Genomic DNA, 14,783 nt, shown 5'->3' with positions numbered 1-14,783 from the left:
TACAAATACAAATGCAGCATTTTTATTATAAGTCGTTGAATTGCGAGACACTGAAAAACTCGCAAATTAACGAGACATCTATGAATTGTACATAAATTTTATTGTACATCAATCAAACTTCAAATAGTGGTGACATAGTAGGTAGGAAGGATTTTTAACCAATTTTTTTTCCGGGAACCGTTTCAACAATGAAATCAGAGAAAATTGGTAAACTCTGATAGGAAACAATCAACCTGGAGTCACAAATCCAGGTCTGACCAACAGCATACTCTGAAATATTCATTTTCATTCAGGGATTGAACCCGGCACCTTCTTGACGCTAAGCAGAAGCTTAACGACCGAGCTATGCTGCTGGCTAAATATATGTATGTGATAAAGGAAAAAATGAAATATTGTAATAGCCTTTTAAAACTAAATACATATATACATAAGTATGTATTTAGTTGTGTAAATAAGGTATTCCCATATGCATTTTTTAAAGTAATAAGTTCATCAGGTGTTCGAATTTCGATTGAAAAAAATGTGGCGAACAGTGCAATAGAAATTATGTTCTCTAATGGATTTCGAAGCGTTCGTGCTGTGTATAATGGATGAGTTATGATATGACTCGCGTTTAATGTTCACTGATTCACGGACATAACTCATTTTTATGTTTGAAAAATGCACTAAATCATATTAATGTTGTGACATTCGAATCGTATTGTAAAATTACAAATATAGAAATATATTAACACTTTAAGTGTTTTTTTTTTCATTAATAAAATAGTATGTCCATGTGAATATTCGTATAATATAAACATTTTGTAACATCAGATTTACATAATGATTATTGTGCAGTGTGACATAATATATGGATCGTTTCACAAATGGCTTTTATATTCGGACAAAAGATCAATCTATTCAACTATTATATTAAGACATCAAACTTTTCTTTATGACCACACATAATACAATCCGTGTCATTCTTCTACGAGATAATGCGACTTCTCACAGATTATCAACTTAATTAGATGTATCCGATTTGTACATTTTTGGTAGTTGCGCCGTAAATTAGGTATAATATAATATGTATCTCGCAGCTTATTTGTTCAAATTATCGTTAATTACACGCGCAAAAAATGCATCTCGTTAAAATAACCGTCCGGTTAATCGAGGTTAACAACCCTTACGGTTAATCGCGTTACGTGAAATCCACGCTTATGGTAATATTTATACTTAGCATGAGCTATTGTCGGCATGATTTATTGGATATTGTGCGATGCGTATCATCACGCTTTTCGTGTAGGAAAATGAATACATTTTCCTAGTACATGGCGACTATGCAAAATCGATGTGTAGAAATTGTATTTGAAAAAAATAGTATGTAACGGCCCATTGACGATCCGCAAGAAAGTGTGCGCGTTTTCTACTGTAATGTTTATTCAAATTTTATAGTGGTTAATTGCGTATGCATTTCGATAGGAAACGCATCCGGCGATTGAAAGCGGCCGATCGATGGAAAGTAAAATCGGTTTTGATTTCGTCCAAATTTCTTGCGACGGTAGATCGAAAGCATCGTGACGAATGATGATGGCATTGCAATATTATTATTTACCGGTTGCGTTTGCCTTGACCTGTGGCAGTGGTGCCGTTCTTGTAACCGAGTAAACTTGACCGGAGGAACGAGCCGGCCATTAGAGGTGCATAAGAGGCCTTCATTAGCGGCACGTGGAATTAGCCACTGTCGGAGAAAGTAAACCCGACTCCTGTAGCACTGCCGAGATGTGTTTTCCGGTTTTTCTGGCAAAAGATCCGTAACTCAAAATGAGTGACGGTGAAGATTCCAAGATTTGACTTTTTTGTTTAGGCTCGTTGTAGCTAAATCTGATGACTGCACTTGACTGGCTATCTTATACATATGTACCCTAAAACCTTTTTTAGTGTTTAACATTGATAAAATTTGAAGTACTTACTATCATCATCATAATTTACGGCCATTTTCCTTCCACTTCTGAATGAAGACCTCTCCAACACTATTCCATTCGCCTCTGTTTTGGACACAATTTTAATCGCGTATTTTTTTGATTTCATCCACCCATCTCCCATGTGACCTTGCACCCTTTTACATTATCTAGTATTTGCTATATTTGACTCAAAATATATAAACTACATGAACTTACATATAGATAAACGTTTTTCTGCTTAAAAAATGCTTTTCTGCAAAATTTGATTACTAATAACTTGTAATGTTTGAAAGTATAAAATTTATTTTCAATTTCAAAAAAGTGTACTGCTTCATTTTGCTAGCTCTTTCTTTCTAGGACGATATATGTATGTATATAATAATCACACACACTTTTCAACTGCTTTCTTGAATAAAGATGTATACATACATATGTAGTCGATTGTTTCCTATCAGAGTTTGGAAAATTATCTGATTTCATTGTTGAAGCGGTTCCTCCATCAAATTGGCAAAATAATCATGCTATCCACTATGTCATATGTATTTCAAAAATGTATTATCTATTTTATTTTTTATTTTATTTATTGAAAAATCAACAGACAGGATGTACATAGATATGTATAAAAAAACAAATAGTAAATAAATAATATATGTAACATCCGAGTCCAATAACAGATTTTTACAAAAATGAAAAAGATGAATATAAGGAAAACAAATTAAAAAGTAAAGAATAAAGGCATGACAAAATATGTAGAACATTGCATAATTAAACTATAGTATTAAAATATTGGGAAAAGGTTATAAAATAGAATATAAGAAGAAATTGAAATTTACAAATATAAAACAAATGAAAAAGGTAAATACAAAATAAACAAATGAAAAGGAAAAGAATGAAAGCTATAATATGATTAAATAGCACATTACATAACTAAACTAAAGTATAAAAATATTGGAAATATTGGAAAAAGGTTATAAAATAGAATAATCTATAACATATGTAGATGTCTCGCTAATTCTGATATACTAGTGTTGTTCCCGTTGATTTCAACGTGTGGTTTCAGAAATAATTGATACACGAATTAAATTAAAATTATATGTTATATATAAATATAATGTAACGTAATTTATAGGCGTGCGCGCGCACGTATTAATAGAAAAATCTGAGTGCGCGCATTACACACTCGTCGATCCAACCCGTTCAGCCGTTCGAAATAATGAATGAACGTGTGTGTGTCTTCGTGGATCTTCCCCATACTTGTCCACGCGTCCGCCACAAACATACCCACATACATCGCATCCGTTTTTATATACATTATTATAGTATTTGTATTACGTGTATATACATATGTCTGTATTCTTATATATGTATAGTATTTGTATTATGCTGATATGTCTGGTCACAGTGGCGCGTTAGAGTATTCTGTTATGTCACTGTGGCAAAAATATGTAAACAAAATAAAAATAAAAATATAGTTGAATCACGAGTTTTTAAGTGCAGACTTTTTTTCTACCTAAAAAAAGACAATCAATTGACTTTACAAAACAATTATTTTCTTAGTTAGATGAGTAGAAAAAATAATCCGACTCTTAAACAGTCATTTTTAGAAAACTGACTGGTCTTAGCACTTTGACGTGATTCTCGAACTTGTGGAATTAAAAAAATACTTCAGAATTAGTTTCAAATCTACCTGGATACACATATGTGCATATACATAGATTCAGAATCAGATCAATTTGCCGAAATCTTTTTTTGGGTTGTTATCTGAAAATGTTCGGAACATTTTTTTAGTATTTGAACATACACATACAATTATAATAATAACTTTTTATTCCAGGCGATAGGGAGAATAGTGCGAACACCCATATAAAGAATATGTAGATAATAACATTATTGAAAAATAATAATAATAAATGATAATAATAATAAGAACAATCAATCAATTCAAAGTCCATTTAGGGCGGTCGGTGGAGTAGCTCCATCCATCGAACGGGTCTACGTGACTTGACAGAATGTTAAATGACAGAAAACGCAAATATCGGAAGGCAAAGATCGAAAATCGAAAGATCTTAAATTGAAAGATCAAAAAAAAATGGTGCATGGTGAACGGTACATACTCACGTACATACTCACTTAATTTGCGCGAGCAGGATACAACAGGAACAAGAGGAACATGCTTTTCCTCCCGTATTCTGCGCGCGCACATTAATACGGGAGGAAAAGCCTGTTCCTCTTGTTCCTGTTGTATCCTTCTCACGCAAATTAAGTGAGTATGTACCGTTTACCATGCACCATTTTTTTTTTGATCTTTCGACTTAATATCTTTCGATTTTCGATCTTTGCCTTTCGATATTTGCGTTTTCTGTCATTTCACATTCTGTCAAGTCACGGAGACCGCCATCGAACATATAGTGAAGAATGCAAATGAGAATATGCAACAGCAAGAAGACAATTAGAAGATAAAAATATACGAAGACGTAGAGAGGCCGTTCTCATCGTGAGAATGGCCTCTAAGTGAGGCACATGCCTTTCCACAAACATTTATTTATGCCAGAATAACTCTTGAATTTAGCATCCTGAGCCTTTTAAGATAAGCAATCTTCTTATATATGGACATACGACATCGGCTAGCATTAGTTTTATTATTCATATGATGAGACTACAGAGTCCGTTCATATCCAGATCATCTGCACGACGGGTGATTCTGCTACCAGACTCGCCGTTATAAGGCACGCACTACTAGCATTCATTAAAAAAACATTGCGTTTGTACGTGAGCCTTTCTATCTGTAAGAGGATCAATGTACTTCCGTGCCACTACTGAATGTTGTGATTACGCTCACGACTGTGACATTAGTGTTGGAGCATTTATTTGGATGATTAAGCTCGCGCATGTTCGGCACGCGTCCGGAATCCCGCGTGCGCGTTGCCGAACCGTTAAATCAGGAACTGGTGTGTTATTCGCTGACCACGGCAACTGGACTCTACAGTACAGTTAGTCGCTATGGCAAAAACAACAACACTCCAAGACCGACAACAACAACAACAACGGACCATTGTCGGAGACGATGCGCACGCCGTCGAGTCATCCACATTTTTATTCTTATTGATTTTTTTACACCCGGTTTGGTGTCCGACTAAAAAACACACTACACGTCGTCAGCTTCCGAGACAGCTGTCATCGTCAGACCAGGCTCATTCCATTTTTTATCGGTTACGCATTTTTTAAAGACAGGTGCTTCGAATGCTCGTGACTCGTGCTTCGCTCTAATCCATTGGCGTAGTTACCTCATAAAAAGTAAACCTCTACGTTAAGTAAAGTCATGCAAAGCATGAGCGCCCAGCTTTACAGGTCCAAATTTGTATCTTTTTTATTTTTATTACATTTTTATACCAGAAAGGCCTTACAGGTAAACCCCAATGTGCCTTCCTGGCCAATTACAAACAATACAGCATTTTTATTAAACAAATCGCTGAATTACGAGACACTGAAAAGTGGCAAATTGACGAGACATCTATGATTTGTACATTAATCATACTCAAATAGTGGTGACTTAGTAGGTAGGAAGGTTTTTAGCCAATTTTTAATCGGGAACCGTTTCAACAATGAAATCAGAGAAAATTGGCAAACTCTGATAGGAAACGATCGACTAGGAATCACAAATATCCAGGTCTGACCAGCAACACTACAGATAAAATTCTTTTCAGTCGAGGTCAGCTCATGGGATCGAATCCGGCGCCTCTCAGTGTTAGGCAGAAGATTAACGACTGAGCTATGCTGCTGGCTAAAATATGAATAAGTTCACTCGATATTTTGAGTGCACTTAGTGTACTGACGACCTCTCAGAGCTAGGCGAAAGCCCAACCACCGAGCCATGCTGCTGGCTTAATTATAATTTAAAATTGTCGAAAATATCGAAAGTAATAAAAATGACTCGAGTCATACACTTGTACGTATAGCATTGGTGTCGCTAGGGGTGGTGTCACCTGATGCGTTCAGGTGTCACCTAAAATATAATTTTTATTAATTATTAATATTTGTTAATTATTACGACTTACGAGAGAGAAGCGCCAAAAGAGAAGCCAAGTTCACACGTTGTTTCTGAATTGCGTCTCCGTCTGACTTAATCAGTTAACCTTCTTACTTTTAGGTACATACATACATACATATGTACACTGATTTCTCAAGAATTCGAACCAAAGCCAATTATGGCTCATATTTGATGTTACATATATATGTATATATAGCTGCACCGGACGGATTTCGCAGTAGCTTTAATATATCCATCACAAAAATTTTCAAACCTTAAATCGCGAAAGATCGTTTTTTTTTAAATCGATGAGCTAAGTATTTTTTTTCTAATAGTCCTATAGAAATATGCATCAATTTGAATTATTATGTACATCTCATATTTTTAAAAATCATGTTAAGGGGGGACGAGGGGTCCTTGGACGAATTTTGCATGAGGGCCCAAAATTCCTAGCTACGCCACTGCTCAAAGTACTAATCGCTCAAAGTACTCGCGTACAGACGATTGTTCTACCTATAGCTGTTAAAATTTTGGAATGATTCAAATTCTTGAAGATCATTCGTGTCATGCCATGTCCATCTTTGCCACTAAGGGTGCAATGAAGAAGTGATTTATCTTTCGTAAATAAATCGCTTTATTGTAGGTAGAGATTTTACTATGCTAAACTATAGTTTCGTTATTCGTTTCAAAGTATTATATACTCAAATAGAATTTTGAGATTATATTAATAAAAATTATCCTACATTTAATGAAAGTTTAACTAACCATAATAAAGCTAGTGTCTCGTCTATTATGTAATAATATTTTGATTTCAATCTATTACATACATACACAATTTGTTGTTACATTTTGTCGTCACGAAAATTTTGACTCTTTTTATTTTATTATATCTTCGGTTTAACTTATTATCATAAGTTAGATTAAGTTTGGGTTAAATAATAATTACAGAAACCGTAAATCATGTATCTTAAACAAGTGTTATTTTTAAAATATATATATATACAACTTCGTAGTCTTAACTAATTAGTATTCTAAAAAAATGTGTATAACATTTAAACAAGTGAGAAAATTGAATGAGAATTTATTTATCTCGATTGGTTCGCATTGTAATTATTTATACACACAAAAAAAATTGAAGGTTTATACCGCTATTGTAATTAATCATCGGATTTTTATATACATATGTATGTAGATAGGTGTCTATTACATAATTTTCAAATTTTTTTTATACGTTTATACGTTTTTTATACAAATTTATTGGATACGTTCGATATTATTTAATGAATGAATTTATATATAACTATGAGTCATTTAATTGTTAATGATTCTCTTTAAGTGTTCTTTAAGATTGAAATGTATTTCAACTGATTATTATGTGGATATTTCGCATAATAAATAAATAAGAACGCATCGTATCCTACTTTACCGACTCGAAGAAATCGAAAGGCCCGAATCTAGGCAAATTCACGAATAATAATTTTATCGCACACAAACGAAAAGAAAATCGATGAATGAACGAACAAACGAGCGTCCTAATTTCATATGAAAACTTTCACAATATAAACATATTTAAATGTAAAAAAAAATGAGAATCAACTCTCGAGGGGCCATTGTATCGATAAGCATTTTATTTCGACCGTAAAATATTACGTGTATGATTGATGAGCCTTGTTTTCAAAAAGGGAAAACTAGATATAAGAAAAAAATAGACTCGGTTCAATTTCAACGAGATCGCGATTTACAAGGTGAAAATTACAAGGCGAAACCGGAAGACAGCTAATTGAACGGTCGTGATAGATGCGAATATAATAAGCGCATCTCGAGACTGCACTGGAAGGGTTCACGATTCTTAGAGTGTAGATTCTTATGTATGGGAATGCTTAGATATGCTATGTTGTAAATTACGAACCGTTTTGGAAGCGCGCTTCGTCATTAGCGGCATCGAAGTGTTGCGATGAAAATTACAAATTGAATTTTGAATGACCCCGCGTGCGTTTAGGGGTTAATGACCACATTCCATCATAACTATTGTAAAAAAAATTTAATTGTTTATTGAAATGCTTTTTTTTTTGTTTGCTTTTAGCGATACAACATTCCAGGCTGAGCTGAGCGAATCCAGGAGTATGGCTCCCAACAACCGTGGCGGTTCCGGTTGGGGAGATGACTCTGCAAGGGTAAGGATTTACACATTATCAACAATCAAATAAAAAAATCGAGGCTCTCTCTCCCTTTGTTCAATTATCCAAATAATACTACATATGTATTTCTAACAACTAAGATAAGTAGTAGTTTTTTTTTTTAGATGGCGGTTGAACCTCATAAATTTGATTCATTCATATTTACATATTTAAAAAACAGATAAATCTATGAATATTATTAGCATGATTAAGTTATTATATGTGGTTAGTTATTCGGCACATGTGCATTTGTGAAAAATATGATGCTTAATTAAAATTTAATTATACATATGTTCGTACAATATCTTTGCATGAAATGTTTTATTTTCCGTCTCGTGATGTACATATGTATATTTGTTTTTAAAAAATCATTACTTTTAGCTAGGGTTGACACCTCAGACCCAGGTCTCACCCGGAGATTATGACAAAAGAAATTTTTATTTTTATTTTCGTCATATATATTAATATTTAAAAAAAATCACATTTCGAAATTATTATCTTATATATAAAACTGAAACGGTGTATGTTATTTGTTTCTGATTGGCTGTTGTCAAAGTCGTTTGTGATTGGCTGGATTATTCAAAGGCGTTTATGATTGGTCGGTTGTTAAATGATATTAATTTTTTTCGATTCAAATAATAAATTTATTAAAAAAACAATTACTAGATTCTTTTCGTGGTTTTTCATTTACTTTCCATTTGCCGAGCGAAGCTAGGTACCACCGCTATATTTATATCAATATAATATTTATATCCATTTTTTGTAGGCAGGCAAATCGAGCGATTTGACGAAAGGAATGATATTTTTAAGAAAGCAGAAATAATCATCCAACTTATCGCCATCTAATTTTATCGCCATCCAACTTATCGCCATCTAAAAAAATTTGGTATTTAAATTTTTTGTTATTAAGATTAATTATTGAAAAATATCTGAATGCCTTTACCAATCAATAGCCTTTATGTATACCTTCTTCGCTTCAGTAAACATTTTTCGAACACGAGATATCTCCAAGCAGTTCCTACACGAGATATGCGTCACAGACTTTAGTTCTTTATACGCTTTGCATACAATCTATGAATTTTTTTATATACAATTTGATTTATTTTTATAATTTTGTGGGAGATTTACTACACACCCGGAGAAATAACACAAACCCGGAGCTCGGATACGACTAGCTGAAACCAGGTGACTTCGGGTCAAAGCCATAGGGATGGCAACCCTACTTTTAGCATAGATATAATAAGAATTTATAAGTTATAATCTTATATAACCTCTCTAATTAATCATGACTATTTTTAATTGGAAATCAAAAAAGATCGAAAAAAGATTGAAAGAATGTCTCCATATGACTGCATTTTATAAACTGTTCTGATTTTTCGAAAGCAGTCAATTGAAGAATGTGCATATGTACATTTTCTGTTGAAAAATTTGAGTTTTTTGTGGAGTGTACCATTATGCGTTCTGCTCAATTTTCCGGTTAACAGTTACTGCTTCTTTTTTGATAGTTAAGTACCGACGTATAGTTTACTAGACATCACATCGAACGAGGAGAAATCAGTTTGATTTGGTAGACACGTGATTACCACGCTTGATTGACCTTCACCATTAACTAAATCGCAGTTTTCGTTGTTTGTTAATGTCGGAAAACGCATTAAAAAGCGTACACACCGTAATAATAATAGCACATGCGTGTTCATCGGTAAAAGTTGTCCTAAATTGGTTAATCATATATATATGTGAGAGGTTAAATACGGCTTTTCTTTTTTCATTAGTTTTTCCCATAACGAGATACAATGCTTTCGCGATTAGTGTATTGCTGAACGTTCTAGATTGAGACTAACTAGCTTAGTGAGTTTAAATTGATATTAATTGTTTATGCGAAAGCTTTTGAGTAATGGATTTGAGTATTTTTTTTTATTGCCATGTTAAATTTATTTCTTTAGTGTGAGAAAATTAATATATAATTTTTAATATTGTACTTTATTTAATAGAATACTATTATCTTCAAATTTTCATTTTAAAAATACGCAATATTTTAACCCGCGCCTTTACTGGCATTGTCGAAATTTATTTAGTATTTTAATAATACATCTTTATACTTTAAAATATTTATATCATGTTCAACAATCTCTTTCTCGTCTCAGCATGTTGACATTAGTTATTACAATATTGTTTGAGTCTTATTTTGTTAACTTTTGATTTAGTTAAGCAATTCTGGCAGCTCATCAAGTGCATAAACAAATGTATATTTTACAGTGATTTCATACTAGCGGTGAAAGTATACTTTCACTAGAATTTTGGGGAATTCATATTCCGGATACATAAAATTTATTTCTGGCACTTCTATTAATGTTGGGTCTTCTTCTACCTACAACAAACATTTTTCGATATCTTCTTCCGTGTATAAATGTTTGATTACATCATTAGGTATTTTATGGTGCTAGACCAATTTTTGCATTTTTTCCAAATACAGCTTGATATGGGGATCGTTTGATTTCTGAATGGAATACCCCATTTTTCATAAATTGGACAGCCCTCAGTCCTTTCTTCCAATTGGTGTTGTTATGATCCAGAATACAAATTGACGTGATGTTTTCAATATCCTGATTTATGGTACGCTTTCACCGACTGACAAAAGTTGGCAAAAGTATACTTCTACGAGTTAAAATATAATTTATCTGAGGAATACAAATTCAATGTAGCATTTATGTTTGTAACTTTCATAGAATAATAATATAATATATTTAACTTGATATATAGTAATGAATAAAGCTTTTTAAATTAATAAAACCAAGATATTGATACAAAAAAATTATGTTTTATATAAAAGTATATAAAATTTAAAATATAAAAATCTAATTTATATATGTATATATAAAAGCTACATAAACAAAGTATATTTGCAAATTTTCCGAGTGTAGTATATTTATATAATAGTCATAATAAAATTAGACACTTTAATAGATAAAAGCATTAAATTATCTCATTGTTAATTTCGTTTTATTCTTTGCGTGCCTTTTGATTTCGTACTGTACTTATTTAATGAAAACGCGGAACTGAACACCTCATGTAGTGTGAGCTTTTATTGTTGATAAAATGCGTGCATGTGAGAAATTCCCTACAATGGATCGCACTCGGAAAATTTCCCAAAACTTCATCGGTCATAATTGCCAACAATGAGCATAATAAAAACCGCTATCGAGAGGGACACTGGTCGATGTTGGTATTTAGTTTTTGGCGCCTTTGTTCCGCGAGCTCGACAATGGGGTCTAAAACTCTCACTTGTATAAAATCTAATTGTGGATCGTTAAAGACAAACAAAAAAACTGCGATTAATTGCTCTTTCGACCGCATTTAGTCATACGCGTGATCCGATGACGTGCGAAATGCGCATATTTCGCAAGCCATTTGTATGGTAAATTATGAGACCTGAATAAAACCCAAAATTAAAAAAAAAATCACACAATTTTAAATTGGCACGTCTATTATATTTCAAGTTAATTCTACATACATTCATTTTCGCGATCGAAGTACACCTATACAAACATGTATGAGTCGCTATATTTGAAAGTGGCGGAAGTCCAATTTTCCAATTTCGGGAAAATAGAAAAAGTGTATTCTTAAATATTTTAGATATATCACCCCACCAGTATTTTTAAATATTTTTCGCAAATATTATGCGAAATTATGCCACCATGAAATTATCGGTTACGTAAATCTGTAATATTCAATAAAATACACACAAAATTTGGTATATGTACAAACAGATTTTTACACACAAGTCAGATTTTTTACATTTAACTTCTCATCTTTCAGTCGCCCAAGCAACGCCAGGCAATTCGGCTTGTATGTACATATATATTTATAAATCAGTATAATAGTCAAGTTAAATTTGCTTTCACAACCAATGAATGATCTTATTTAACCAGCAGCGGGGACTAATGGTTAGCATATATGCTTTCGAACATAGTGGTCACGGGTTCGAGTCCTACTGGTTGCTGCTGGCCCAGACCTCGGTTTGTGGCTCCAGGTCGATCGTTTCCCGTCAGAGTTTGCCAATTTATCTTAATTTTTTTGAAATGGTTCCAAATTGACAATCTTTACCCACTTCGAGTTTTCAGCATCTCGAATTTTACTGATTCATATAAAAAATGCTGCAAATTTGTTCATAAATGTCTCAAAAAATCTCGAGTTTTTCAGCATCTCGAAATTTGACCATTTATATTAACAAAATGATCCGAAAATGTTAGTTCGGAGTAAATGTAAGTATCTATGATGCTTTGTTAAAATTATTCTAAAAATTATATATCGATGTTTGTAATTGACCAGAAATACAAATTGGGGTTTACTTGTTAGGCCTTCCTGGTATATATGTACATATATGCATGTAAAAAAAATCTTATGAATTTGGGTAAAACCTTGAAATATCAATCTGACAGATTTAGACTTTAAGATGATATTGAATGCATACATATGTACATACGTATGTAGGAATTATTTTTAGTAAAAAAAGTTATTGCACAAAAAATTAGCTTTCGCTTTGGATCTATGTACATATCTGTAAAAATCTATGAACTCCATTCGCACCCTTGATATCTATATCCATTTCAATCGCTATTTATTATATCCGTTATGGTTCCAATCAATACTACATATATGGATACAACCAGTGGTGTAGTGCTAAATAAAAAAAGATAAAGTAAAAAGAACCAGGTCAGTGTTTAATTTTTATGACCCCCCCCCCCGTTTTTTTCCTTAATTAAAAAATGTGTAGCCTAATATTGGTAATTCAAATATTTATAAAAAAAAATCAAATGATAATTAACAAATAGTGTTTGTGTGTCGAAAAACTATCAAATTTTAACAATTTAGAGTTGACTATTTTTTATCTATCCTCAAGTGCGTATTGTCAATAGTTCAAAGAATGTTTTCTTTCAAAGTTTTGGGTGGTTTTATATAAAAAAAAGCCCATACATTTCATTAAACGTCTTTTAAATTTTGAATATGCTTAGATTACTTTTCCGTTGTGGTCATCAAACGAGAGTCTGCTCACAATATTTGGTATCTATACATAATTTTATATGAAATATTAGCCAAAATATTTTTTAATTGTACTCGAAAAACAATGTTTATATTAATCAAAGTGCCAGGGTGGCATCCTGGCCCGACCTGGATACAACCTTTAATGTATACAACCTTTAATGGATACAAACACTGGATGCAAACACCTTTAATGCTATGATGATAGTTCTAATATGCGATAATTGTAAGTGCGAGAATTTCTCCATCGAAGTAGATGTATAGAAAGTCATATGTTGGCCACACTGGTAGATCTCTTGTTAAAAATCACCGCAAATGCACGTATATAATGAATAACCTGTTGTCGGTCGATAGAGTAGCGTTTCCTTTGTGCCCCGGGATGATTGCCGATTTTTGCATTCGTGCATACAAATTGGCACTGAAATAGTCACGTCTCTTGACTGGCCTTCCTGCCGATGGATGGTTGATGATTGATGAGCGAAAGATCGTCATTTCGATCATAGCCGCGCGTTGAGATGAGATTTTAATCGCGTTTGAACCGTCCGATACCACTTTTATTTGCATGGAAAAAGAGGCTTCTATTCACGAGTACAGTTACATATACGCGGCTTGATTCAGATTTTACAATGTGTTAGATCGCTTTGAATTTTATTAAATGTGTTCGGTTTTCCCTGTCGATTTGTAGCACATCATGGTCAAGTTTTGAGACCGTTTCTTTATTGGATTGGTGCTTTTAGAGCTCTGCGTTACTTTATTTTTAATTTAAAAATAAACTGACATCATTATTAAATATTTTAATTAAAATATACTTTGGTTCATTTCGAGAAATATTTCGCAAAAACATATAAATAATGTTTAAAATACCGGTGGCCTGTAATACGTTTATTCTTCCTTTCCAAGATTCTGGACATATCGAAAATATGGACTGAAAATTAGACTTCTGCCGCTTTAAAATATAACAGTTCATATTTATGTATGTACATACGTATACATATACACACACGCACATGCAATAATAAATAAAAATGACTACTTACACATTCTTACGGAGGTGTTGCCTTACAGCTGTCAGAAATGTATGAATATTACTTTTATTTCTTATTTCATCTGGCAGCTTATTATAAGCAACAAAACCTCCATGCAATATGTTTTTCCTACTCTTATTTCATTTTAAATTCTGTACGGTTAATTTTTTGCTACCTCTAGTGTTATATTTATGTAAATCTAACCTTCTAATCAAATATCTATTGAAATACCTACGTAACATTTTCTTATCTAACTTATAAATAAAAACCAACATATATATATATATATATATATATATATATATATATATATATATATATATATATATATATATATATATATATATATATATATATAATATGTACATATGTACATATTTTCAGAGTATCACTAACTTTCATCCAATTTAATTCCTTTAACATGGATTTTATACTACATAGTATACCTATTTAAATCGTCATATTAAGCCATCGTAAATAACTATTTAGATGTTTTTAAATTATTAATTTTCATATTTTATAGTATTTTAATAAGCGTATACGAGAAGATTTTAAGTTTGTTAGTAAATTG

At 32.4% G+C, this 14,783-nt stretch overlaps 1 protein-coding gene across 2 annotated transcripts in view; it reads left to right on the top strand.

The window, feature by feature from the left end:
- mwh (multiple wing hairs) overlaps positions 1 to 14,783 on the top strand; it is a 124,119-nt gene that overhangs the window by 69,994 nt on the left and 39,342 nt on the right. For both annotated transcript variants that reach the window (XM_077440904.1, XM_077440905.1), the window contains one exon: positions 8,054 to 8,144. In XM_077440904.1, the coding sequence (XP_077297030.1) occupies positions 8,054 to 8,144 (91 nt within the window). The remainder of the gene's footprint in view (positions 1 to 8,053; positions 8,145 to 14,783) is intronic.

This window comes from Arctopsyche grandis, chromosome 11, assembly GCF_051622035.1.
Source record: "Arctopsyche grandis isolate Sample6627 chromosome 11, ASM5162203v2, whole genome shotgun sequence".
Lineage (NCBI taxonomy): Eukaryota > Metazoa > Arthropoda > Insecta > Trichoptera > Hydropsychidae > Arctopsyche > Arctopsyche grandis.
This window is presented reverse-complemented; position numbering and strand designations above follow the sequence as displayed.